Source organism: Pelodiscus sinensis, chromosome 14, assembly GCF_049634645.1.
Source record: "Pelodiscus sinensis isolate JC-2024 chromosome 14, ASM4963464v1, whole genome shotgun sequence".
In the NCBI taxonomy this organism is placed as follows: Eukaryota; Metazoa; Chordata; order Testudines; family Trionychidae; genus Pelodiscus; species Pelodiscus sinensis.
Genome location: NC_134724.1, coordinates 15,018,924 through 15,043,362, shown reverse-complemented (window position 1 = coordinate 15,043,362; position 24,439 = coordinate 15,018,924). Strand labels below are relative to the sequence as shown.

The following is a 24,439-nucleotide window of genomic DNA, read 5'->3' as shown; positions in this document are numbered from 1 at the left end:
ATGTGCCTCAGTGCACATAACAAAATTCATTCTGCTCATAGATGGAAAACATTAGAGGGAACATTGGATATGAGTTTAGATTTTGTCTGGCTGTTGTCCTTTTAAATGTAAAGTGAACCTTTTAAAACATAATGCTAAATGCTAGACGAGACCTTCACTGAGGGGGAAGATGGAATAGGGCACAGGACTAGTGACAGACCACCTGAAAACCCAAGTGAGCCCTACTGGCTAAAGGTAAACTTTGCTTCCTCTCTACAGATAGGGCTCTCACCATGGGTCTTTCAAATACAGGAAGCCTGTTAGGGTATGTCTAGACTACATGGCTCCGTCGACGGAGCCATGTAGATGTGTTTACTAGACATAGCAAAATGAAACAGCGATTTAAATAATAGCCGCTTAATTTACATCAAAATGGCCGCCACGCTGTGCCGACGATCAGCTGATTGGCACAGCTGGGCAGTCTAGACGTGCCGCGGTCAACAAGGGAAGCCTTTGACGACCGCTCCGGTAAACCTCATTTCATGAGGCTTCCCTTGTCGACTGCGACGTGTCTAGACTGCCCCGCTGTGCTGATCTGCTGATAATCGACGGCCATGTAATCTAGACATACCCTAGGGGTCCTCGTTCATGTCTGTCTGCCGGCTCACCTAAGGCCCCCAAAATGGACTCTGCCATTATCAGCTGCTTCTCCAAATTTGCTTCTGCTCTCGCTATTTCTGTGCAGACCAATGATTCTCTGTTTGGATGTGTAGCGGGCCCCATTACTAATCACAAGCGATAAATGCCAGGTCCCCCTCACTGGTCTGCCTGCCTCACCACACTGTTTGATATCTGCATTTATCCACAGTATGTCCATTATGCCAGGTCATGACACGCAGACACCGCAGTGCCGGGACTCATCACTTCCAGACAGGGGGCTAGTCAGTGATAACAGCTCTCTGACAAGTCACTTTGTTTTTCCCTTTTCCATCCTTTTCCATGGCAAGCAGGATTCAAAGAGCAGGTGCTTGGGGAATTGGGTTCCCCTGGAGTCTCTCTAAAGACACCATTTCATGCTGCACGAGCCACACACATTTTTCTCATAAGCAGCAGCAACCTGACCTAGAGTGAGGTGTGAACATTTGCAAGATTTTCTTCCATTGTGGATTTGATCCAAGATGAAACAGTGTTCTGTTTGCTGCATTCAAACATAAAAAATTAGACAAATTTGCTCTGGGAGAGGCAAGTGGGAAATGATGCTCTGAAATCCCTCTGTAGAATTTTCCTGGGTTTCACCGTGGAAAAAACTTTCATTTTTAGATTAAAAAAAAAAAAGGCTCAGACCGTCAGGAAAAACTGACATAACACTGCAGGTTCATCATCTTCTCCGCTGTATAAAGTACCGCTGGGCTCCTTTGACCAACTTTTTTGGTCCATAGGGGCAGTCTGGTAATGAGGTGTCAAACAGGAAAGAGTTGTGTCTGGAGTTAACAGTGGCTGCAAAATCAAAAGTATACTTCACTGTGGTTGTAAAACTGCAGCTGCAAAGCAGGAGGCAGGTGCAGAGAATCTGTTGCTACCTGTCACCAGCTGGGATCCTGCACACCTCAAATCAGGGGGCTTGCTGGCTCGTTACTGATCTAATGACATGGTTATCATCCCGAGCTCAGCAGAGGTATGTTCTCAGCACTGTGCGGTGTGGGATTCACCTTCTCTGTTCTGTTTCAGGTCATCGAGTGCATAACCCAAGGCCGAGTCCTGGAGAGGCCCCGTGTCTGTCCCAAGGAGGTTTATGACATCATGTTGGGCTGCTGGCAGAGGGAACCTCAGCAGCGGCTCAACATCAAGGAAATCTACAAGATTCTTCATGCTCTGGGCAAGGCCACACCGATCTACCTGGACATCCTTGGCTAGCAGTGGCCACTTGTCAAAAATTCCTGCTCCTTCCTTCCTCTGTCCTCCCTACCTCCTCTTCTCCCCAGGCCCTTCAGCTCCCAAGCAAACATCTTCATATAAACTCAAGTGCCTGCTACACATACAACACTGAAAAACAAAACAATCTGTAAGGCAGTTTGGCTTATATATATTTATAGATATATAGATATAGATATATATACCTTCTACACCAATACAGAAAGAAGCTGCTGTTACAGAAACTCTAAGACTTAAAAAAAAAAAAAAAAAAAAGGAAGAGAAGAAACTTAAAGTACTTAAAAAAAAAAAAAGAGGAGGAATCCTTCCCCCAAGCTGTGGAGCAGTGAAATGTGACCCCACTGTGCGTTGTCCGGTTGGGCTGAGCTCAAGACTCCTGCAAGCGCAGAGACGCAGTCCCAGGGAAAAGCTCTGGGAGGAGGCCCTGCCCCGTTTGTAAGATATGCACTGAATGTGTAACTCCGTCCCTCCGCCCCCCCATGGGGTTTAGGCTCTGAGCCAGGGCAGTGCCCCGGAGGAACTTAAGATTCTACCCACCCACCTTTCCACTCTTTTCCTCCTTTCAACATTGCAGGACAATTTTTCTAATTTGCCGATTCTTAAACGTATCGACTCAAGGCTTTTGGAACATACAGTAAAGGATCGCGGCACCTACGGGTAAACCACACATGCGGAACAGCCACACTCCCACAGAACGCAGACGTCAGGACCGTAACCGCTGCCCAGAAACAGCCCTTGGTCAGACTCTGGAAATAGTCCTGGGGACTAGAGCAGTTGCCTGTGAAGCCATACAGAGAGCAGAGCTGGGGCGGGACCTGAAGCACCATTCTAAGGATCCTTTGACTGCACTTCGGCATGCGAGACAGGCACCAAACCCACGCATCACCCTCCTCCCCTCCAAAGAGGGGATGGTTTTGAAAACAAATTCCACCTCCCTGCTTACTTTGCCAGGGGACGTGCTAGAGATGGGAGGAGATGGGGCAAATTCATCCCTGGTGCAATGCCGATGAAAGCAGCCCCCCTCCCTCAGCATGTGGAATCTGACTTGCACTGCTGCAGGGGTGCTCTTCAGGGTTAGTATGCCATGCTGCCCCTCCTCCCTGCCCCCACGTCCCCCATCTACTGCCCTCTCCCTTGGTCCAGTACCTGCCAAAAGGGAGCGGGGGTGGGGTGCAGGAGAAACAAAGAGGCCTGGGAGATGGCTGGAAACCTATCAGCACCTGCCCAGGCCACGTTGACATTCCCCTCACGTCGCCAGGCCCTGAAAGGATTGATGCATCTGCCTTTGAGCGGCTGTGAAAATGCAGAAGCTGAAGAATAGCTTCACAGGCAACCCGGGGAGTGGGGGGAGGGGACAGTGGTGCCTTCCTAAAGAGACGGCCGCAAATGGCCACTGCCGCCAGCCTCGCATGTCTATGAAGACAAAGGCCTGGCCAAGGAGAGGAGGACAGCCAGGGGAGGGGAGGGAAGCAGGCCCCATTCTAGGCCCCCATCAGTAAAAGGAATCCGCGTCCTGGTGGAAGGCTTCCTCAGAGTCAGGCGCCTGCTAGGTGCAGGCCTGGGAAACAAACATTTCTGGTCTGTTTCTCCTCCGGGGCATGGAGGACAAGGGGCCAACGTGCTGCACGGTGGCTCTAATCACAAAGAGGGCCCGGGAACAGTAACAGTTGTCCAGGCAGGGTCTGACAGGCGACTGCTGCAAACACAGAAATAGCTGGTTGGGATGTGGCCCTTGTCATTAAAGGAGTGGGGAGATCCCCCCAGCATCTCCTGCCCAGAGCAATCGACAGCTTTTGAGAAAACAAGCTGCTGTCTAGATGGAGACATGGCTGTGGCATGCTGCACTGAGGAAAACCCCCATCCCTTCGCCCCTACAATCACTCCATTCAGCTGGAGTTGTCTTGTTCATGGCTTACATCAGCAGAAGGGCCCTGGCATAGCACAGGGAAGCCAGAGGGAGGCCTCTCAGGTGCTGGTGGAGCGCAGTCTGCAGGATCTAACGCTGCTGGAGTGGGGCGGGTGCAGCAGAGGATGTGGCTCAAGGGGTGCTTAGAGGCATTGATGAGCGGAGTGGGGGGGACAGAACATGGCTCTTCGGCTCTCCTTATAACAGTCAGGCTCTGTCTGGGCATTGCTATAATGGGTGAGGCCAGTGCAGCAGACTCTGGAGCCAGGGCCGCGGTCGAGGCTGTTGGCATCACATGGCTGTATGATTGTATGTGGGTCGCTTTGGATCACAGAACTGAGCTGTTGGCAGGAGAACAGGTGGGGAATGTATGGCCCTGGAGATCATAGAGAAACCATGGCTCTGATGAGGCTTTGGTGAGGGAGCCATCCAGCCTCTCCCCGCCCCCATTTAACTAAACTTTCAACCTTTTTCCCCCAGTTATAGCACTCAGACCCCACAACTGCATGTTAAATTCAGGAACACCCCATCTTCCAGCCCTGCTGCAAACCAGGGATTCCTCCCCGCTTTCTCATGAATGGTGGGTTCCCCAAGCCAATTGCGTGTGGTGGCACCTGCAGGGGCAAGGCAAGACATCAGGCTTACACGCAGCATGGTTCTTAATAACTGGTCTAATGACAGGAGGGGATGTTGTCCCCTGGAAGCTGTTAAGCTCCTGTGACCATGATTCAGGCTCTCTGACTGCCCTATGCTTAGCCCCACCAAACTCAGTTATGGCTTTGGGAAAAGGTTCTCTTGTCAAAGCTTGTTTTGAGCAGCTGCTCAGCAAAAAAGCGAAGCTGAGTTGATACTGTGCCATGGAACCATGATTCCCTTGATGCTGCTGCTTTTGTTTGTTTTGTGTCCATAAGGGTGAGGGGAATTTGCTGCAGCCCCCGCAGGCATGTGTGGGAGTCAGGAAGGAAACTGGGCCAAGTTACAGGGGAACTTACCCAAGAATTAATACGTGTAACCCTTTTGTCGGTAGCAGTCAGCAGCCATAAGGGCCGGGTTCTCTCAACAACGTAACCAAACTAGCTCGAGCCCCCACCCAGTAAACTGGGAAAATTCCAACTTACCCACTGGGAGCCTTTAGAGGCAATTCTTCCCCTCTCGCAAACACTGAATTGGAGATAGAAACAGTCTGTTTAATAACAGTAATCTAGTATCAACCTACAGGAACACACATTAAAAATGAAAACCCCCAGAGTCCACAGGGCTGAGACTTTTGCTTAAAGATCTTTAGTCCAACCCCCAACTCATGGGCTGTGTCTAGACTGGCCAGTTTTTCCAGAAAATCAGCCGCTTTTCTGGAAAAACTTGCCAGCTGTCTACACTGACCGCCTGAATTTCCGCAAAAGCACTGACTTCCTACTGTAAGAAATCAGTGCTTTTTGTGGAAATACTATGCTGCTCCCGTTCGGGCAAAAGTCTTTTTCCGAAAAACTTTTGCGCAAAAGGGCCAGTGTAGACAGCAGAGATTTGTTTTTGCGATCGGGGTTTTTTTGCGGAAAAGCGCGTCTAGATTGGTTATGGACGCTTTTCCGCAAAAAGTGCTTTTGCGGAAAAGCATCCTGCCAATCTAGACGCGCTTTTCCGAAAATGCTTTTAACGGAAAACTTTTCCATTAAAAGCATTTCCAGAAAATCATGCCAGTCTAGACGTAGCCATATAGTATGCTTTTCCCTCATTTCAAACACCCCGCTCACGGCTGTCCAATCAGTGCAGACCCAGAGTTCATAGTTTTCCCCTCGTTGAGCATGTGGCAATGCCACCTATGTGCTGCTCCCACCTCTGGCCACCCCGCCAGCCAGCCACTCCCACCCGCTGCCCCTCCAGCCGCCCCCTCGCCGATACTGGCCTTGTGCTAGATTTCATTCTGGGCCAAACCTAGTGATTTCAGCTCTGTGATTTCTGCTTCCCAGTGATTTCAGCTCTTGGCCCACAGCATAGTCCAATCAAAAGATTCCAACATCTGCTGGAATAAAATGTTAAAATAATAAAGAGACTCCTTATGGAGTCTGTTGTAGTTCTATCATTAGAACGGGGTGGGAGGAAGGAGAGGAGAAACAGGTTAAATCAGTCTTACAGTTCACGCCTGGAGGGCATGCACTCTACGGCTGCGTCTAGACTGGCATGATTTTCCGGAAATGCTTTTAACGGAAAACTTTTCCATTAAAAGCATTTTCGGAAAAGAGCGTCTAGATTGGCACAGACGCTTTTCCACAAAAAAGCACTTTTTGCGGAAAAGCGTCCGTGCCAATCTAGATGCGCTTTTCTGCAAAAAAGCCATTTTCGTGATCGGGGCTTTTTTTGCGGAAAACAAATCTGAGCTGTCTACACTGGCCCTTTTGCGCAAAAGCTTTGCGCAAAAGGGACTTTTGCCTGAATGGGAGCAGAATAGTATTTCCGCAAGAAGCACTGATTTCTTACAATAGGAAGTCAGTGCTTTTGCGGAAATTCAAGCGGCCAGTGTAGACAGCTGGCAAGTTTTTCCAGAAAAGCGGCTGAGTTTCCGGAAAAACTGGCCAGTCTAGACACAGCCTACTGGTTTAGCGCTCTGCCCTTCCCCCCTGTTGACTTCACAGAGTCTGGCAGAGGAAGCCTTGTCCAGCTGAGATTTTTTAAATGGACAGTTTCTCTCCTCTGAACTGATTTAAACAGTCTGACTTTTCTGCATTCCTTATATGATCGCAGTGCTTGCAGTTATCTTACAATTCCTGCATTTAGTGTTAACACAGTTTGTGACCCCCCACAACAGCCAAATTGGTATCTAGCAGGCCTAAGCAAACTGAGTGAAGTGTATTTACATAACCACACCCTGGATTTTTCCCATTCCAGTGTGAACTGTATTTACATAACAACTGTTGAATACCTAGCAGGTCTAAGCAAACTGAGTGAACATAACCACACCCAGGATTTCTTTCCCATTCCAGCTGACTGCAATGGAAGCATTGATTCAGACCCTGCTTACATATGGAATCCCTTTAATGAGCTCTTTAATTATGGCTCTTTCAGGACTAGAAGTTCCTAATGGTTACAGAGCCTATATGGTCCTACTGTGTCAGAGATTGGGTAGAATTTGGCAGGCAGTGTTCCCCAAAGCAAAGATCTATAATGTGGCTGTCTTTGTGGACACAAGAAGCTCCAGCATTGTGCAGATCCTCCATTCGCTCCCTCACCCCCCAGGAAGAGGGTTAATTACAGGCAGTCCGCAGGTTACGTACAAGATAGGGATTGTAGGTTTGTTCTTAAGTTGAATTTGTATGTAAGTGGGAACTGGTACATATTGTAGGGGAAACTCTAGCCAAACATTTCTCCAGAGTTCAGTTTTATTCTCCCACACCTCACTTCCCTCAGTCCTTTATTCTCAAGCTGAGGTGTCTGCTGAGAAAAGCCGCTCCGCGTCTCCCTGGTCTGCTGGGGGGGGAGGGGCGCTAGCTTCGCGTCTCCCTGGTCTGCTGGGGGGAAGCAGCTAGTGCAGGGTTGCCTCACCCCGTTTGTAAGTAGGGATCCGATGTAAGTCGGATCCATGTAACCCGGGGACTGCCTGTATTGCTCTATTGCCAAGAATGCCAGAGCTCTCCCCAACCTAGTTACTTATGTCCTGTCCCACGGGACATCAACCAGCTTATTTCAGACCCCTCCCCAGGATATTCCCATCACTCTTCTAGTCCCACGTGCCCTGAGAAAGGGGAGGTGGGCCAGGCCTGAGGGCAGTCCTGCCATCTAGCTGAGAACATGACTCTTGCACTTCATTGTGGTGGCAGTAGGACACTTTTACTTAAGGAAACAATTAACCCAAGCAGATCTGTTGGAGGGTCTCACCCAGATAGAAACCTATCGGGCTTGAGGGCACTGGAGCTGTGCTCAGAGGGCAATACTGTGGTGCCAAAGCTATGCACTGTGTGAGGCCATCCTGCATTGGCCAGGGGTTGTGGCGACAGTGACCTCACAGGTTTGTCTCCTTTTTTCTGTGACTTGCCCTATTTCTAACACTTAAGTGAAATGGATACTTCTTGAGGAAGGGCCGTCGAGAGCTCAGTGTTTAAATGGGGCTCAACCTTGTCTCTTGAAGTAAGCCTGCTATTTTGCATGCCTGCATTGTTGCACTCACAGTTGTGTACCATCCTGTTTTTGCACACTCACCTCAGATTCAGATGGTCATACATGCTTTGTATGTGTAAACCAAGTAGCTAGGTTTCAGACCAGCTAGCATAGGAGTGAGCAAATATTGGCCTGCAGGCCGGATCGAGTTCACCAGGGTTAGCCCCTGATGGATCACTGCTGCTATATTTACTTGTGCCTCCACAGGTATGGACGATTGCAGCTCCCATTGGCTGGGAATGGCAATCCGTGGACAATAGGAGCTACAATCACTCATACTTATGAAGGTGCAGGTAATTATAGCAGAGGCATCTTTCCAAGGGCTAACCCTGGTGGACCAGTGCCATTTTATTACACACTCCTAACCTAGCACATGCATGTTAGTTCAAGGTTTTGAATTTGCATGGACTTGGCTGTGAAAATGACATACAAAAACTTGAATGTGGAGGAATATGTGTGCAAAAGCAAGTGTGAAAGTTTTGGGGTTCAGTTATAGAGGCTGCCTTTTGAAAATGTGGTCCTCAAAGCTCAGTTGATTGCCTCTCTCCAGTAGTGGGTAGAATGAGCTGTCTCAATTAGAGAGCACTTGGAAATGGCCTAGGAAGGAAGGGAAGAGTTTTACAAGCCCACAGTACCACTTGGATTATATAAACCATAATTGTATTAGGAAGGGCTAGTGTAATATTAAATTCTTCTTCGAGTGCTTGCTTATGTCCATTCCATCTAGGTGCGTGCTGTGTGCACAAGTTCCGGAAGCTTTTAACCCTTAGCAGTATCCTTGAGCCAGCCAGGGAGTCCCCTAGAGTGATGCCGCTATATCAGTACATATATATCCCTGCTGGCCCCTTGCACCCTCAGTTCCTCCTTACTGCCCATGATGGTTGCTAGAATGCTTGGCTTACAATTTTGCGTGTGTGCCCTTAGCACCTTTTCTTCTCTTAATCACTTGTAAATAATGAAACTTAAAAAATAACATCGTCTTGCAGCACTTTAGAGACTAACAACATTTGTAGATGGTATAACCATCTACAAATTTGTGGGTATAACCCACTTCTTCAGATGAATGGAGTTAAAGAGTGTCCATGCTAAATGAATCTGATAGAGTGGGTACTAACTGCTCGTAAGAACCAGGTGCTTGGTGTTTTATGTCATTAGGATGTGGAATGAAGCAGGCCATCCATGCAAGGTCTTTGTTTAGACCTTTGTTGCAGGTATCAAACTTATAAATGAAATTAAGTTCTGCAAGCTCCCTTTCAAGCTGGTTTTTTAAATTGGCTCGCAATAATAAAAAACCAAGCACCGGGTAATTAAGAGCACTTAGTACCCACTCTATCAACTTCATTTAGCATGGACACTCTAACTGACAATTTTTTTCCTTTCTTTTTCCTTCTCTCCCTCTGCGGCCTTCTCTTTCTCTGCTATTTATTTGGAACCTAGACTCCTTAACTCCATTCATCCGAAGAAGTGGGTTGTGACCACAAAAGCTCATGATACCATCTACAAATTTTGTTAGTTTCTATGGTGCTACAGAACTATTTGTTATTTTTTAAGTATTTTCAGTTACAGACTATCTCGGCTACCCTCTGAACCACTTGTAAATAGTTCATTCCTTTGTAAATAGAGTAGGTAGTTAACTGAAGTTTTTGTGTAGAGTTATGTGTTTGCACTTCGTTCCCCCCAGGGTGGAATGCCAGGACCTCATGACTTCAAGCCCTGTGCACAGTGCCAGAAGCCCATGCCCTGTGGCAACCCCCACAAGCGGTGCCTGAAGAGTGTTGGAGAGGGACATTTGACTGACACCTGCAAGATTTTAGGTCATTCAAGCCTAGGACCAAAAGAGAGTGGGATTCTAGGCTGAAACTGCTCTTAATGGAGTCTGTGTCTAATCTGCAGCACTGGGCCCTGTGCCATCCATGAGAAGTGCACTGATGTCGGTGCACTAGGCAAGCGCCAGGCTGAGACACTGCAGCGTCTGGCCACTCCCCCCGAGGATGTCCAAGAAAACACGGAGAATATTTTCATCAAGAAGAGAGCATGGGGTGCGTCCATAAGGGGGACACCCAAAAGCTACATCCTTGCCCAGGCACAACATGTAGATGGAGGTTGAGCTCCGCGTGGATGAGTAGTGCTGAGGTCCAGGACCTGTCAGTGGAGGAGGTCCCCAAATCGTTGACCCTGGACACATTTGCCATGGCCCATGAAGGGCATGGAAAGACACTACCCTCAGTTTATGCAATCCATTCCTCAATGGGACCTGAACCTCATGATCATAGGTCTCATGCACCCCTTGTTCGAGCTATAACCACATGTTCCCTTTCTCACCTCTCCTGGAAGGTAACTTTCCTTGTTGCCATTACATTGCAGAATGGGTCTTGGAATTGAGGGCGCCTACTTCAGAGCCCCCATAACACCATGTTCTATAAGGACAAGGTAAAGCTGCACCCACAACCAGCCTTTTTACCTAAGGTGGTGTCCCCATTCCACATGTCACAGGAAATTTTTTTACTGGTCTTCTACCTCAAACACCATGCAGACTGGAAGGAACAGGCATTACACTCCTTAGATGTAAGGAGAGTTCTTGTGTTTTATTTAGACAAGACAGGCCTGTTTCGCAGGTCCACGCAGCTCTTCAACTACATAGTGGATAGGATGAAGGCCTCCCAATGTCGGACCAGTGTTTGTCCTCATGGATCATGGCATGTATTAAGAGCTTGCTATGACCAAGCAGGGAAACCATCCCCTCCTATCACTGCACATTCCACCAGAGCCCAGGCCTCCTCTACAGTCTTTCTAGCACAGGTACCGATCCTAGACACCAGTAGGGTGGATACCTGGTCATCGGTCCATACTTTTACTAACCACTATGTGATCACTCAGCAGGCTAGAGAGGGCTAGAGAGCTATTAGCAGGGCTGTATTATAGTCGGTTTCCTCCTAGGTTCCGACCCCTCCTCCATGGTCACAATTTGGGAATCACCTAGATGGAATGGATATAAGCAAGCACTCAAAGAAGAAAAATGGTTACTTACCTCGTAACTGTTGTTCTTCAAGATATGTTGCTTATGTCCATTCCAAATCCTGCCCACCTCCCCTTCGTCAGAATGTCCGGCAAGAAGGAACTGAGGGGGTAAGGAGCCAACAGGGGTATATATGTGCTGATATAGCAGCACCACTCCGGGGGACTCTGGCTGGCCCAACGAGTACTGCTAAGGGTAAAAAGCTTCCGGAACTCATGCACGCAGTGGATGGAATGGACATAAACAACACATCTCAAAGAATAACAGTTACGAGGTAAGTAACCATTTTTTTCCCAGTGATGCTGATGGTAGTAACTGAAACAAACAAAAAATAAATTGTGTGACTAGGACCATAGGAAAACGAGGCCATAATTCTGAGCAAACACTGGTTTAAAAAAAAAAAAAAAACAGAAGCAAAGGTCACCAACAGATGAATCTGATCTGTGTAGTGTTGTAAGCTTCTCGGGCCTGATATACAAGCAGAACAAGGCCTGAGCAATGTTAATCCTTTCATGGACAAAGGAAAATCCAAAGCTAAGGCTACTGTTTTCTCTTCATAAGAAAGGCTTTTACCTGTCAGGACCCAAGTGTATTTTCTGACTAATATGCTAGTGATACCATCCATTGTAACTAGAAAGCCAGAACCCGGGTAAGTAAGGAAGGAATTGACTTAAAGCACTGTTCCCTGTTAGGTGTATGTATTTGTCATTGGTGCATCTAAACTGTGTTCTGTTCAGAGCTGGGGTCTTAGGCAGGTTTATTGTGGTTGCATATTTATTTTTATAACTAGGTATTGCACTCAACTGCAACTATCCTTTTACAGGCTGTGAGGGAAAAATGTTTCATTCAAGGATAGTAGCCAAATGTACTGAAAAAGAAGAAGGCCCTGCTTGCTCTCTGTGGGTGACTTTTACCCCTCAGGGTGGTCTGGTACAATTCTCCCTCTCCTGTGGGTCAACTGTATGAGTTTACTGGACTGAGTGACCCATGCCCAGTGCCTTCCCGTACAGTGACATGTTCACCTGTCCTAGAGCTTAGCATCTGAAGCTCAGTGTTGAGCTCAGTTATACACCACTAAATGGGATGCTGGCAGTAATGCCAGGCCAAGACCTAGTCTACTGAAGTCTAACTGAGAATGAGAGGGAAAGCTAAAGTATTTGTCATATTTAGGAGGGTAGTAAAGCACTGGAATGGGTTACGAAGGGAAGTAGTGGAGTCTCCATCCCTAGAGGTGTTTAAGTCTCGGCTTGACAAAGCCCTGGCCAGGTTGATTTAGTTGGGATTGGTCCTGCCTTGGGCAGGGGGCTGGACTTGATGACCTTCTGAGGTCTCTTCCAGCTCTATGATTCTACGAGGCTGTGCCAGTTTCAGGTCAGGGAAGAACCAGTGGTTGAGAAGACAGACACTGTAGAATGGATCGCTTGTCCCCTTCGCTTTCCATTCATCAAGACTTGGTTTAAGACTCTAGTATTTTTTATACAAGGAGGGGACCTCTATGAGGATTTAAACTCTGACAGGATATTTAGCACTTGGGTCATCCACATTGCATGAACCAGGACTTGATTCTGAAGCAATCCATCGTGTCTACCAGGTTGTGTGTTAGGCTGTTTAGTTACCCATTACAGGAAGGATGTGGATGCATTGGAGAAAGTCCAGCAGAAGGCAACAAAAATGATGACGGGGCTGGTGCACATGACTTATCAGAGGCTGAGGGTGTTGGATGTATTGAGTCTACAGAAGAGACTATAGACAGCAGCCTTCAACTACCTGATGAGAGGAGTCCAAAGAGGATGGAGAGAGGATGTTCTCAGTGGTGACAGATGACAGGAGGAACAGCAATTGTCTTGGTTGCAGTGTGGGAGATGTTGGTTGGATATTAGGAAAAACTATTTCCCTAGCAGGGTGGCGAAGCACTGGAATTGGTTACTTAGGGATGTGGTGGAATCTCCATTCCTGGAGATTTTAAGTCCTGACTTGACAAAGCCCTGGCTGGGATGATTTAGTTGGGATTAGTCCTGCTTTTAGCAGGGAGTTGGATTTGATGACCTCCAGAGGTCTCTTCCAACCCTATGATTCTGCAATGGTTCCATTCTGCTTTTTGGATGCATGCTGAGTTTCTGTAAATGTCAGTTTTCGCAAGTGGATGATGCTGACGGGAGCTTGGCCTGTGGTCAGGTCTGATGGTTCCATATAGCTGTGCCCTGCGTATTGTGGGAAGAGAGGACACCCATGCCAATAAAAGCACTAGGCAGATTCATGCTTTGCATCTTTGCAAAGGTACATCCCCAAATGCTCTGCTTGGCTGTGTCTTTCAAGGAGCAGAATGGGTCTGCACTTTTGGGGTGAGGATGCTGTCAACTTGCCAAGGAGAAGAAGCAGAGGGAAAATGTCCCTTTGTGTTCCTGTAGCATAATGCCCAAGTAGAAAAACTTGCTTAGCTCTGCTCCAGAATCACTATTAGAAACTGTGCCCCTAGCTGGGACCTTGTAGATTCTGTTTCTAGCTATGCCTGGAAACAGATACCCTGAGCGGCAGACTATGAAGTTGCAAATGGCATAGGCGTATGTAGTCTCTGCTCCCAGTGGGATGCAGATGTAGGAGTGCATCCTTCAGTCACTTTGATGCCCCTTGTTCATTGTCTTTACATCAGGCAGTGGTACAGTTTCCCAACAAAAGTGGCAGAAGTCTCATTACTTAGGTCTTTTAAAACTATACTGAACAAAGAGACTGGAAAATGGTGGAGGACAGACTTGCTTGGGACCCTAGGAGACAGCAGGCTAAGCGATATAATAGCTCATTTTCATATTTCGCATCTGTGATTTCTCACTAGCCTCAGTGTCACAAGCCATTTTAGACAAATGAGATGATCCTTCTTTACAGCCTCTGACTTCTTCTAAAACAAGCAGCTTTAGCATCCATTAAAGGAAGCAGATCATTATCACGTAACCCCTACTGCCCATCCACCCTCAGGAATCCCCTTTGAGAACTGATCTCCCAGCCAACAAAAGTGACTGATCCTACCACCTGAAACCAGTAGCTCAGTGGCTGTACTGAAAGGATGTTTAGCTGCTGAACTACTGGCTTCTTAAGACAAGGGCCCAGTGGGAGATGACTAAAATTACAACATTGGCAGGGCTGACTATTTTTTCTTTTGCTCACGCTGGCTCTCTGTTAGTCTCCAGCTTCCCTGATCTTTCCTGCTTTATATTTCGATAAGTGAAGATGCTTCATTCACTTCCTTCAGAAAAAATAAGACTGGCACAAGCCCTTTCGTTTTGCGGGTGTATGTGTGATAAGATTCCCCCCATCCCCACCCTCAACACACACGCTTTTCCATTCTGTCCTTGCAGCTCTCCAGGAGCGACAAACAGACTTTTTAAACTGAGTGAAAAGTCTTAATGTGAGGTGAATCTGAAGACCACAGTTTGGACTTCAAACAGTGAGAAAATTGGCGCTGAATGATTCCGCACACAAAGCAGAAAACTTTCATTTCCTGCAGGGAGGATGGAATTGACTGTTATATTAAGACTTCAGAAGAAGCACTGCCCTGGAGTAATTTAACCGCTGTCAGGCAATGTTGACATCTAGATTAACCTCTGTGCAGTGAATTTTACAGCAAAGCTCATTGTGATGCGTGTGGGATATCTCCTGTAAATCCCAGCTGAAAACAAGGGTGTCCCACCTCCCTCTATGAGAACAAGGGGAAGAACCCACCAAGCTACTGTGTTTCTTTTACCTCAGCAGAAATCGGCTCTGACCTCATCCAGCCCATTCCAGCTGAGGCAGGCTTTCTGCTCTGCTAAAGTGACAGGAGTTTCAGTCCATATTTTTTCCCCTCCCCCAGGTATTTAAATCAAGGGGATGAAAGACTCTCTGTGATTGACAAACAGTTCCTACCATATATCCACAGGCAGCAGACAGTCCAAGTTAAATTGATCTGGTTAACCAGCAGTGGCTGCTAGCCTCTTCCAAACCACTCCATTCCCAAAGTTAGGGCACTGCTCAGGCCTGATCCAGTGAGCAATGCTGCACACTCTCGTAGCTGCTGCCAACAGGCTGCATCTGGTGTTAACCAGCCAAACCACAGGCTAACATGAACAGTAGACAACACATGCATTAATTAAAGGAGTCAACACATGCATCAATTAAAGGAGAAGTCAAAAGCCATTGCAAGAGAAGTCTCCAAACTCCTTATTTCTTGGCTCTGGCTGTTAAATCCAAACTGGTTGTGAGTTAGGAGCAAGTACTGTTGGCATTTTCTTTAAGAGAATCTTCAGCAGCAAAAATTTCCAGGGCGGAGAGATATAGAAACAGAACTGCCTCCTCCTCCCTTTTGTGCTAGACACAAGACTCTCAATAGGCATTAGTAGCTGCCCAGTGAAACTGCCTGGTTCTTTTGATTTCCTCTGTGTAGACAAGCAAGGTGCGTCTAGACTGGCAAGATTTTGCACAAAAGCGGCCGCTTTTGCGCAAAAACTTGCCATCTGTCTACACTGGCCGCTTGAATTTGCGCAAGACTACTGACTTTGCAATGTACAAAATCAGTGCTTCTTGCGCAAATATTTTCATGCTCCCGCTCGTGAAAAAACCCTCTTGTGCAAGAATACTTGTGCAAGAGGGCCAGTGTAGACAGGGAAGAACTGTTTTGCGCAAAAAAGCCCCGATGGCTAAAATGGCGATCAGGGCTTTCTTGCGCAAAATCGCGTCTAGACTGGCCACGGATGCTTTTGCGCAAAACAGTTTTTGAGCAAAAGCATCCGTGCCAATCTAGACGCACTTTTGCGGAAATACTTTTAATGGAAAAACTTTTCTGTTAAAAATATTTCCACAAAATCATGCCAGTCTAGACACAGCCGCATTGTTAGCCAGAAAATGTCAGGAGTTGAGGGGTGTAGCCTGCATTCTAGCTATTCTTTATGCCTTTCTCTTCTTATTCATCTCCAAACTCAGAGTTGACCGTAATCAATAGCAGAAATTATAGGCACAAAGGACAAAAGCTCAGACTCTCAGTGGCAAACCCATAAGGCAAAATCTCCATCACATTTCTAGAATTTCCTTTCAGGAAAAAAAATTCTTTGTTAAAGACGTTTATTGTTTGTTAAATGCTCCGAGATCCCTAGAAAGAGGTGACTATAGAGTCAAGAGCCTCATTTTCAGAGGCAGTGCATGCATCATTAAGAAAGGGATTGATTATAAGACAGAAAATATCATGTTGTTTCTTGAATGCTGAGTGCAGATGTGGTTGCCCCATCTCAAAAAGAAAATATTGGAATTGGAAAAGGGTCAGAAAAAGGCAACAAAAATTATTAGAAGTATGGAACAGCTGCCATATGAGGAGTGATTAATAAGCCTGGGACTTTCAAGCTTGAAAAAGAGACAACTAAAAGGGGGTATGACAAAGATCTATACAATCATGACTGATGCGAAGAAAGTAAATAAGGAAAAGTTATTTACGCCTTCTCATAACACAAGAACTAGAGGTCACCAAATGAAATTAATAGGCATCGGGTTTTAAACAAACAAAAAGAAGCATTTCTTCACACAATGCACAGTCAACCTGCGGAGCTCCTTGCCAGAGGATGTTGTAAAAGCCAAGACTATCACAGGGTTCAAAAAAGCACTAAATAAATTCATGGAGGATAGATCCATCGGTGACTGTTCGTCAGGATGGTCATTATTGGTGCACCTCACCGCTGTTTGTCATAAGCTGGGAATGGGCAACAGGAAATGGATCACTTGTTTAGTCCCAGAGGGTTTTTTCATCCTCTCTGAAGCACTGATCTTGTCGGAAGACAGGATACTGGGCTAGATGGCCCTTTTGTGTGACTGTTCTTATGTTTGTGTGCAGTGCCCATTGACTTCACCTCAAGTTGTGTGCCCTCAGCATCTCTGAAATCAGGCCTATAAACACTCCTATGAGCTTTTATTTGCTTTTCTCTGTTAGAATGCAGCTGAAAAATTTGCTCTACGGTTACAGAGAAGGTCAGTCTGTCATGTTTTACTATGAAAAGAATACAATCAACCAATTTAACCACCAAAGAAAATCAAAATTGGCAGCCTCATGTAAAAAATAATCTGTATTGTATTTTGCTTTGGACATCCAAGCATTAATATTCTGCAAATATGATTTCCTCTTTGTTTTCATTATTGGTGCTATAAAATGTCAGCTACATTAAGAAACAAACTAAAAAAAAACCCTTCAGAAACCCAGCCGTTGGAGTTGGAAGTTATTTTGGCTGAGTCACAGTAAGGTTGGGGACCCTTTTGTTTCTCATGGGTATTAATGCACTGAGCACTCAATCTACTGCTGACTTTAAAAGCATTCCCTTTGTTAGCTGTATTTCAAAGATTACAAAAGCCTGGAATTCTTTGTGCCCCATGTGGGAAGCCAAAAGTACCAGGGTGATTTACCACTTTGCTATGGCTGGGTTTGTGACAGGCATTCCCTCTCTCCTAGGCAAAGCACCACTTCACAACCATCTTTGTTCCAGCTCAGGACTGGGTGTCTGTCCTCTTTCTTTGGGGCCATTCTGTCACTTGGGAGTGCTTTTGGGCAGTATTGGGTTCCAGCCTCTTGCCCTGATAGCTGGCTATCATAACTCCACAGCATGCAGAAGAATTGAGAGGTGCTCAGGAAGGGGAGACCTGTATTCTTTTCAACCCCCATCTAACTGCACCCCTGAATCTTAGACACTTGTTCTCATCACCATTGAGCAGGCATCTATACTGTCTACAGTGAATTCCAGATATTTTTTTCCAGAGAGGATACCGGGACCTCAGGACCTATCCATATGTTGCAGGAATTTAAAAGGCTCTTTCCTACGTGTATCCTCTTGAACTGGGCTGAACATGAGTTTCACTTGGCCAACAACTGATTTACTTTCATCCCTCCCACTCCTCCTCACCTCAACTCACTAAATAGTTATGTGCGATTGCCAAATGTCATAATCTACCCCCCGTCTCACATCATTAATAACTAAATTGACCAGCACCAGCCCTGGCATTTATTTCTAGGGTCATGCCACTATTAACATATCTGTGCAATAGAAACTGCCCAGTTAGTCTTCCCATTTGTTCCCTGTTTCTGCTCGTTAATGTGTGATCCATGGTAGGATGTTACCCCTTGCTCTGGTTATTCAGTTTCCTTGTTAGCCTCTTACGAAGGTCTTTTATCAGTCTTTTTGAAAATCTAAAAAAAGGACACAAAGTTCTACTTTATTATTTCGTTCCCTCTTCCAAAGCATTCTCACAGGCTAGTGAAAAAATGCACTCATACATAGGCTCTATCGGCATGTCGCTGTCTAGTTGCTTTCATCTGAGAGTTTCCCAAATACTACGTAGTTGCTTCCTGACGCTTTCCCCTAATTCTGCAATTAGAATTCTCCATCTCTTTGAGGCCTGAGTAAAACTGAGGTCAAATCATACTTTTCTGGAGGGATCTTCTGCATGAGATCCTGGGGAGGAAATCTCAGCAGTTTCTCCTTGGATTTTTCCTCCAATGATAGCAGGAGCTGAGGGCTTGAAGATCCATAAGGAATTTAAAAATCTCCCAGTTCTGTTATCTCCTGCTGAGATATTCAATTGGAAATCTGGGAGCAGGACAGAGGATACTGCCATGCAAAGCAGCATTTCTTATTCCAACATCCTCCCAGGCCAGCCCTCTGAAGTCCAGAGAGTACCATCAGCACAGAAATACAGTTCCGGTGCCCACAGCACAAGGATGGAGAATTCCAGTACGGGGAACAAAGCTAACAAAAGTTCCAGAGTTGAGAGTCCTGGCTTATGTTTTCCCCACAGGGATGATTTAGTTTCCTTTTCTAACTTCATTGTTCAAGAAACAATCCCACAATAACTATAAACATGCTTTGAAGACTGGACTGAGTGTGAGGAATCTGTTTGCTTCAGTTGTGATGCCTGTAATTTCTCTTGCTGAGAATTTGGCTATAATTCAGCCCCCAGCTGGTTGTTCTGATTGGAAAGTCAGTCAGGACTGATTCCTGATGGGTTCAGCTCTAGTCCATCTTAGTGCTTACACACTTGTGCTGTGGCTATGGAAATAATCAGGAAAAGAGGCTGAATTATTGTTATTGTGTAGACCTGAACTTTCCACTTGACGTTGGGTGAAGCCTGAGGGGTGTTGGGCACCCCAAGCGAGGCCTGCTGATGGGGTGGGGGAGGGAAAAGAGGAAAGCTTCCCCAGGGCCTGGTGATTCAAATAGGCCCAGAGTGCTGGCTACTCCTGCTGCAGTAGCGGGGTGGTGGTTGGAGTCCTGGGCCCTGTAAATCACCACCAAAGAGCCACAAACTCGTGGCAATGCTAAGGGTTGGGAGGGCATGCTGCACTCTGAGCAGAACAGAGGGCCAGCTGCCCTCAGCCCTGCCCCTTTAGGGAATGCAGAGCGTTCCCCCACCCCCACACACGCATCTTGCCCATGGAGGCTGTCAGTGCCCCTCCCCCAAGCATTCTTTAGAGTCAGAAAAGGGTGTAGGTTCCAGCTGCCTCTTGAAATCATTCACTGTGATGTGCGGGGCAGGGAATGAGGGGTGAAATGGTACAAGGAAAAGATGTGTTGAACAAAACAGGCTTTGATTTTAGTGTAAGAAAATCCACAGCTGTATATGAGACAAAATTGAACTCATCATATTCTCCCTGGCAACAAAGAATATGTGCCACTGAGAGAAGAATGATTCAATAACCAATAGCTTTCAATTTAGTTTTTTTTCTTCTTGTTCTTCTGTTAGAGCAGAGCAAATCATGGCTCACACCTTTGAAAGCTGGAAATTAGAGTGAGAGGTGGAGTTGGAAGTGGATGAGGGCCTCATCCCGTTCAGTGGGTAGCAGCACAGCATCAAGACCCTAATAATCTGGGATCAGATCTCCCTCCTCCCCCCCCCAAAAAATCTATTTTGTGCAAGCATTGTTCACAATATTGTAAATCAGTTTTTATCTCTGAGATTAAGAGAAAAAAGCAGCCACTAAGCTGGGAATCCTGCAGTGGCTTAAATCTGTAGAATCATTTCCCCTGCAGATCAAAACACCTGCCTAAGGTTAAGGAAAGTGCTGATGGAAAACCACGCAACGAGATTGTTTTGATGACCTGTCTGCACCTAAATTTTTGCAACATGTTAACCACACTCGCCGGGGAATTCTGTGCCGAGACACCTCCGACACAGCAAAGATCAATTTCAGGCAGCTCTGCTTAAGAACAGTCATTGTAATAAACGTTATCAGACGCAGGCTGTCATGCAGTGTCTGCAGCTGATGACTGAGTGTTTAGTCTGTCAGACTTGTTCTGGTCTCTGGTTTCAGGGTGGTATGTTCTTACTGACATTTAATTTGGGGCTGTGTGTTCAGCACCATGGACAACGGTCATTTGCTAGAAGTGAATGGGACTTACCGGCTCTTGCTTAGCTTCATTCTCCCACAAGGATCTGGCTTTCCCCCCTTATTTCTCAGCTCTGGTGGTTGATTTTCCGAGTGGCTGCTCTTTTGCATGTCCATAGCTTATCCAGCTTGGCTTGTCACACTTTCTCCCCTATCATGTTATACCTTCAACCGACTGATGTTGAGCCTGCTCCTCTCTATGCATCAGGGCTATTTGGTTGAGTCACGGAGGTGGCGTGGGGTCTCTATATCTTCCCCTCTGAAAAACAGGCCAGAGAGCTCTCAGGAGATACAGCTTGAAGATTAATGGGGAGGGGGGCATGTAGGCTCAGTTACCCTGGGATAGATGTGGGACTGTACTGGTGCTTATTTAAGCCTAAATGTTCAAGGACCTGTTGTTATCTTTGGGTCAAATCCTTAGATCATTCCAAAGTAGAGAGGAAAATTATAGCATGTCTAATGTACGAAGAGGAATCTCATTGGACCATGCAGCTTGGACAGGTGGTGTATATGGGATTTTCTCCCCACCCTCCATCCTCTTTATTTGACACCTACAAATTTCAACATTGGCTTTGTTCTAAAAAAATTAACCGAGTGAAACTACAGGAATTGGTGCTTCAGTGGAGTTACTTCTGATTGTCAACAGCCTTTGTGAGATAAGGCTCAGGTCCACTGACAATTAACAAACACTGGGCCTGGGGGAGGTTTAGAAATGAAGCTCTTGATCTGCTTTTGTTTATTTTACTACAGAATTGTCCCATTGCAACAGTGCAAGGAAATGATGTCACTACCACTTATTAGTGAGGCATATTTTACCTCAGATTTGAAGAGGTAACAGCATGCAAAATCCCTCACATTTCAGTGTGTCTATTTTTTTCACACTAACAGCTCTGCCCCTGCTCTAAGTTTACATGAAGCAGATAAACTCAATTTCAGATGGCTGGTGCTACATCCTAACAAGCATGAAGAAGAATTTTCTTTCTTGAGGCAGCTTTGGGAGGGATCAGGAATTCTCAGTTCTTGGGTGGGGATGGGCTACTCAATTCAGGAAATGGAAGATAAGAGCCACTATGGAACCAAACTTTCAGATTGGTTCCTGGGAGCACCCCTTCCTTTCTTCCCTTTCTGATGCAACTGGCCCACTGGCTTGGCTGGAATCCATCTTGGGGTTTGGCAATTGCAGCTCTGCTCAAGTCTGGGGGAGATGATGAATGCGGCCACCCAAGCAATGGCAACCTCAGAACTTACAAGCTTTCATCACATGAGAGAGAGAGAGAAAGAGAGTCAGCACACTAATATGATCAGAGAAGGCCATGGCCGGGAGGAGGAGTTGAGAGGCTGAAGTGGGAGAGATCTGGGGGGGCATAAGGAAGAAAGAGAACTGACGGCACAAGGAGGAGCAGTGCCAGCTAGCGGTAGGCTCCACGAGCAGCATGGAGTTAGGCAGTCTGCTGGATTTCAGAGAGGGTGTGTCAAAGGGCAGGAGAGTAAACTGAGAATTGAAGGATGGGATGTGAGCTGTTAGAAATCAGAGGGCTTGTTTTGCAGGAGAGGGGAATCCTGAACAGGGAAGGCTTAAAGGTTGGGAGGGACAGGAGAAACCACAAGTGACTTGTGTCCATTTGAAGCAGCTTTGAGGGCTCATCTGGACTTCCCGTCTTGTTGGGCTTCTCCCAGGTCTGATAGTGGGTCCCTCATTCACTACCTTACAAGCACCAAAGTGTTATCATTGTATATTCTGCTGTCTGATAGTTCTTGCCCAGCCACAGCTGGGTGGTTGTTGGGTTTTTTGGGGGGGGCATTCCCCTGTGTGAAAGGAATTTGTTTTTTCAGGGGAAGTGTCCTATAAAACTCCAGAAAAATCTGGAGGTAATTTCTTGCATGAGCAGCTTTTTACAGATAGGCTTAAAGCAGAACAAAACCCCTTATGTGAACTAAGTGCTATTTCACATATTCTGTTCCATGAGAAATGAAGGGTTTGCTGCCTTGGAAATGATGTACAGTGATGTCATTCAGACTGGCTATTTGGGGCAGACGAGCTGTGGAGAAGGGTTTCATTATCTGGAGGATCAGCTGGCCCTGGGGATGGACCTGAGGGGAGCCCCTAATGTATTTGGGAATGGAGTTAGGTGCTTTACTCTACCCCTCCTGTGGTACTAAATATGTGATGTGATGACAAGGGCTGTAAATGGCATATGTATTCTGCACTGGTGGGGATGTTTAATTCTTAGTGTTGGAAAAATGGATGTGCTCTCAAAACCAACCTAGTCATCTGCAAAGATAGGCAGCCCCTTGATTGGGAAAGAACAGCGATGGTGCATACCAGCTGTTGTAACCAGCAGTGACTATATCTGTTGGCTAGAGTAAAATCAGAGTCCAATCATTTGGCTGTTGTCCCAGGTCCTATGCACCTCTGTTCACAGCTAGGAATGGAACAGAATGGCTCTGCCAGGTGTAAAATTCCCTGCTCTGAGACCCCATACCGTACAATTCACATTCCAGTAGGGGCCAGACCCACCAACTGCCCCGGAGCCCTGAGGGGTGCTGTAATGCACCCTGTGTTCATGAGCACATGTACAGCCCTCCCCCAATAGAATTTTCCTCTTGGCAGCCTCTGGTTGGAACTCTGCCCCATCTCTGTTTGGGGAAACATGGCTCGCAGCCCAAAACAGGGACGTCTGACTGGATTTTCACCAGGCTAATGTTCACATCAGTTAACGTTATTGAAACTCTGTATGAGCAGAAAACAAAAATCTCAATGACATGTGCTGGATTGATTTGTTTGCTTTGACCCATTGTACCACTAAGCTAGAATCATGGCCTCTTTGGATCCTGTTTTAAATTCTGCATCTGGGTCTAAAGTGGAGGCCATCACCTCCCAATATTTAACTGCTATGGGGACCATAGGAGGTGTCGCTCAATCAAGTGACAAATGTGAACTGCCAACCTTCAGGTTTTGCTATGGTTCTCAACACCTTCCATATCACAATACTCTTTGCCATACCAGGACCCATTCCGAACCTCCCTCCTGTTAAACTAGGATCCCCTCCCATGGAACAATATGGGAAATGCAAGGTGACTGCACCCCCTAGAACCTGTCTGCAACACCCTTCCTCCTCAGGGGCTCTAACTGCTAGGGGGAGCCCTGGGTATTAGCCAAAGTAGGCTCTGCCATAGCCTTCCCAGTGTAATTTAGATTGAGCTCTTTGCTACACTGGGGGCGGGGGGCGGCATGATTCCATTACAGTTTTAGACCCATAGAAGCCCTTTACATTTTTTAAAAAGTGTTTGAAATTGAGGTTAAGGGACATCTGAAATGCTGAGGTATTTGCCCTTCCCCTGGCCCCCCTTCCAACCTTTTCCTGCTCCTTTCCCCCCTCCCCAGCCTCAAAATGAAACAGAAAATTATTTTTTTAAAACTATTGATAATTTATGTTTAGTACAAAGGAGATTTAATGGCATCACCAAAGGTCATTCATTCCATTTACATGTTCCTCCTCCCCCTCTCCCTAGCCCATCCTCCCTACTCCTGTCATCCACCCCACACACTATATCACCTCAACTAAAGAAACTCAAACACTGGAGACCATTCTGATTTGGTAAACAATCAGAGGACAGAGATTTTAGAAAAATACTAACCAGCCACCACACAATGAAACCGTGTTAACCTTTCAATCCACTAGTCAATTGCTGCAAATAAAAGACAAGCTCATTTCTTGACTTTTGTTTTTTTTAAAGCCTTTTATACCTATATGTGTGAGCGTGTGTATGTATGTACATGCACCTGTGTCCATACGCACATACGCACACACCTCTCTCTGTCTCTCTCTCTCTCTAATATAAATATATTGTACGTTAGAGCTGTAAATATTCCTTGGTCATGTGTCTATGTCTTCTTCATAGTATCATATCCTCAGTGTTATGTTAACAACGCCATTTATGGACTGATGAGACTGTGTGTAGAGCTGTATCCTCCTGACATAGTTTATGTAGATCTCTCTTCTCAAATAAAGTACAAAACAACCATTACCTGGGCTTTCCTCCCCTCCTTTGTCTGTGCGTGGGATTCAGTATT

The 24,439-nt window shown here is 46.3% G+C and overlaps 1 protein-coding gene across 4 annotated transcripts in view; it reads left to right on the top strand.

The window, feature by feature from the left end:
* NTRK3 (neurotrophic receptor tyrosine kinase 3) overlaps positions 1 to 24,393 on the top strand; it is a 386,176-nt gene extending 361,783 nt beyond the window's left edge. For 3 of the 4 annotated variants that reach the window (XM_075897044.1, XM_075897046.1, XM_075897047.1), the window contains one exon: positions 1,708 to 24,393. In XM_075897044.1, coding sequence (XP_075753159.1) covers positions 1,708 to 1,893 — 186 coding nt within the window. In that variant the 3' untranslated portion in view covers positions 1,894 to 24,393. The remainder of the gene's footprint in view (positions 1 to 1,707) is intronic. The other variant, XR_012895725.1, reaches the window with a different exon arrangement.
* The last annotated feature ends 46 nt before the right edge of the window (positions 24,394 to 24,439 follow it).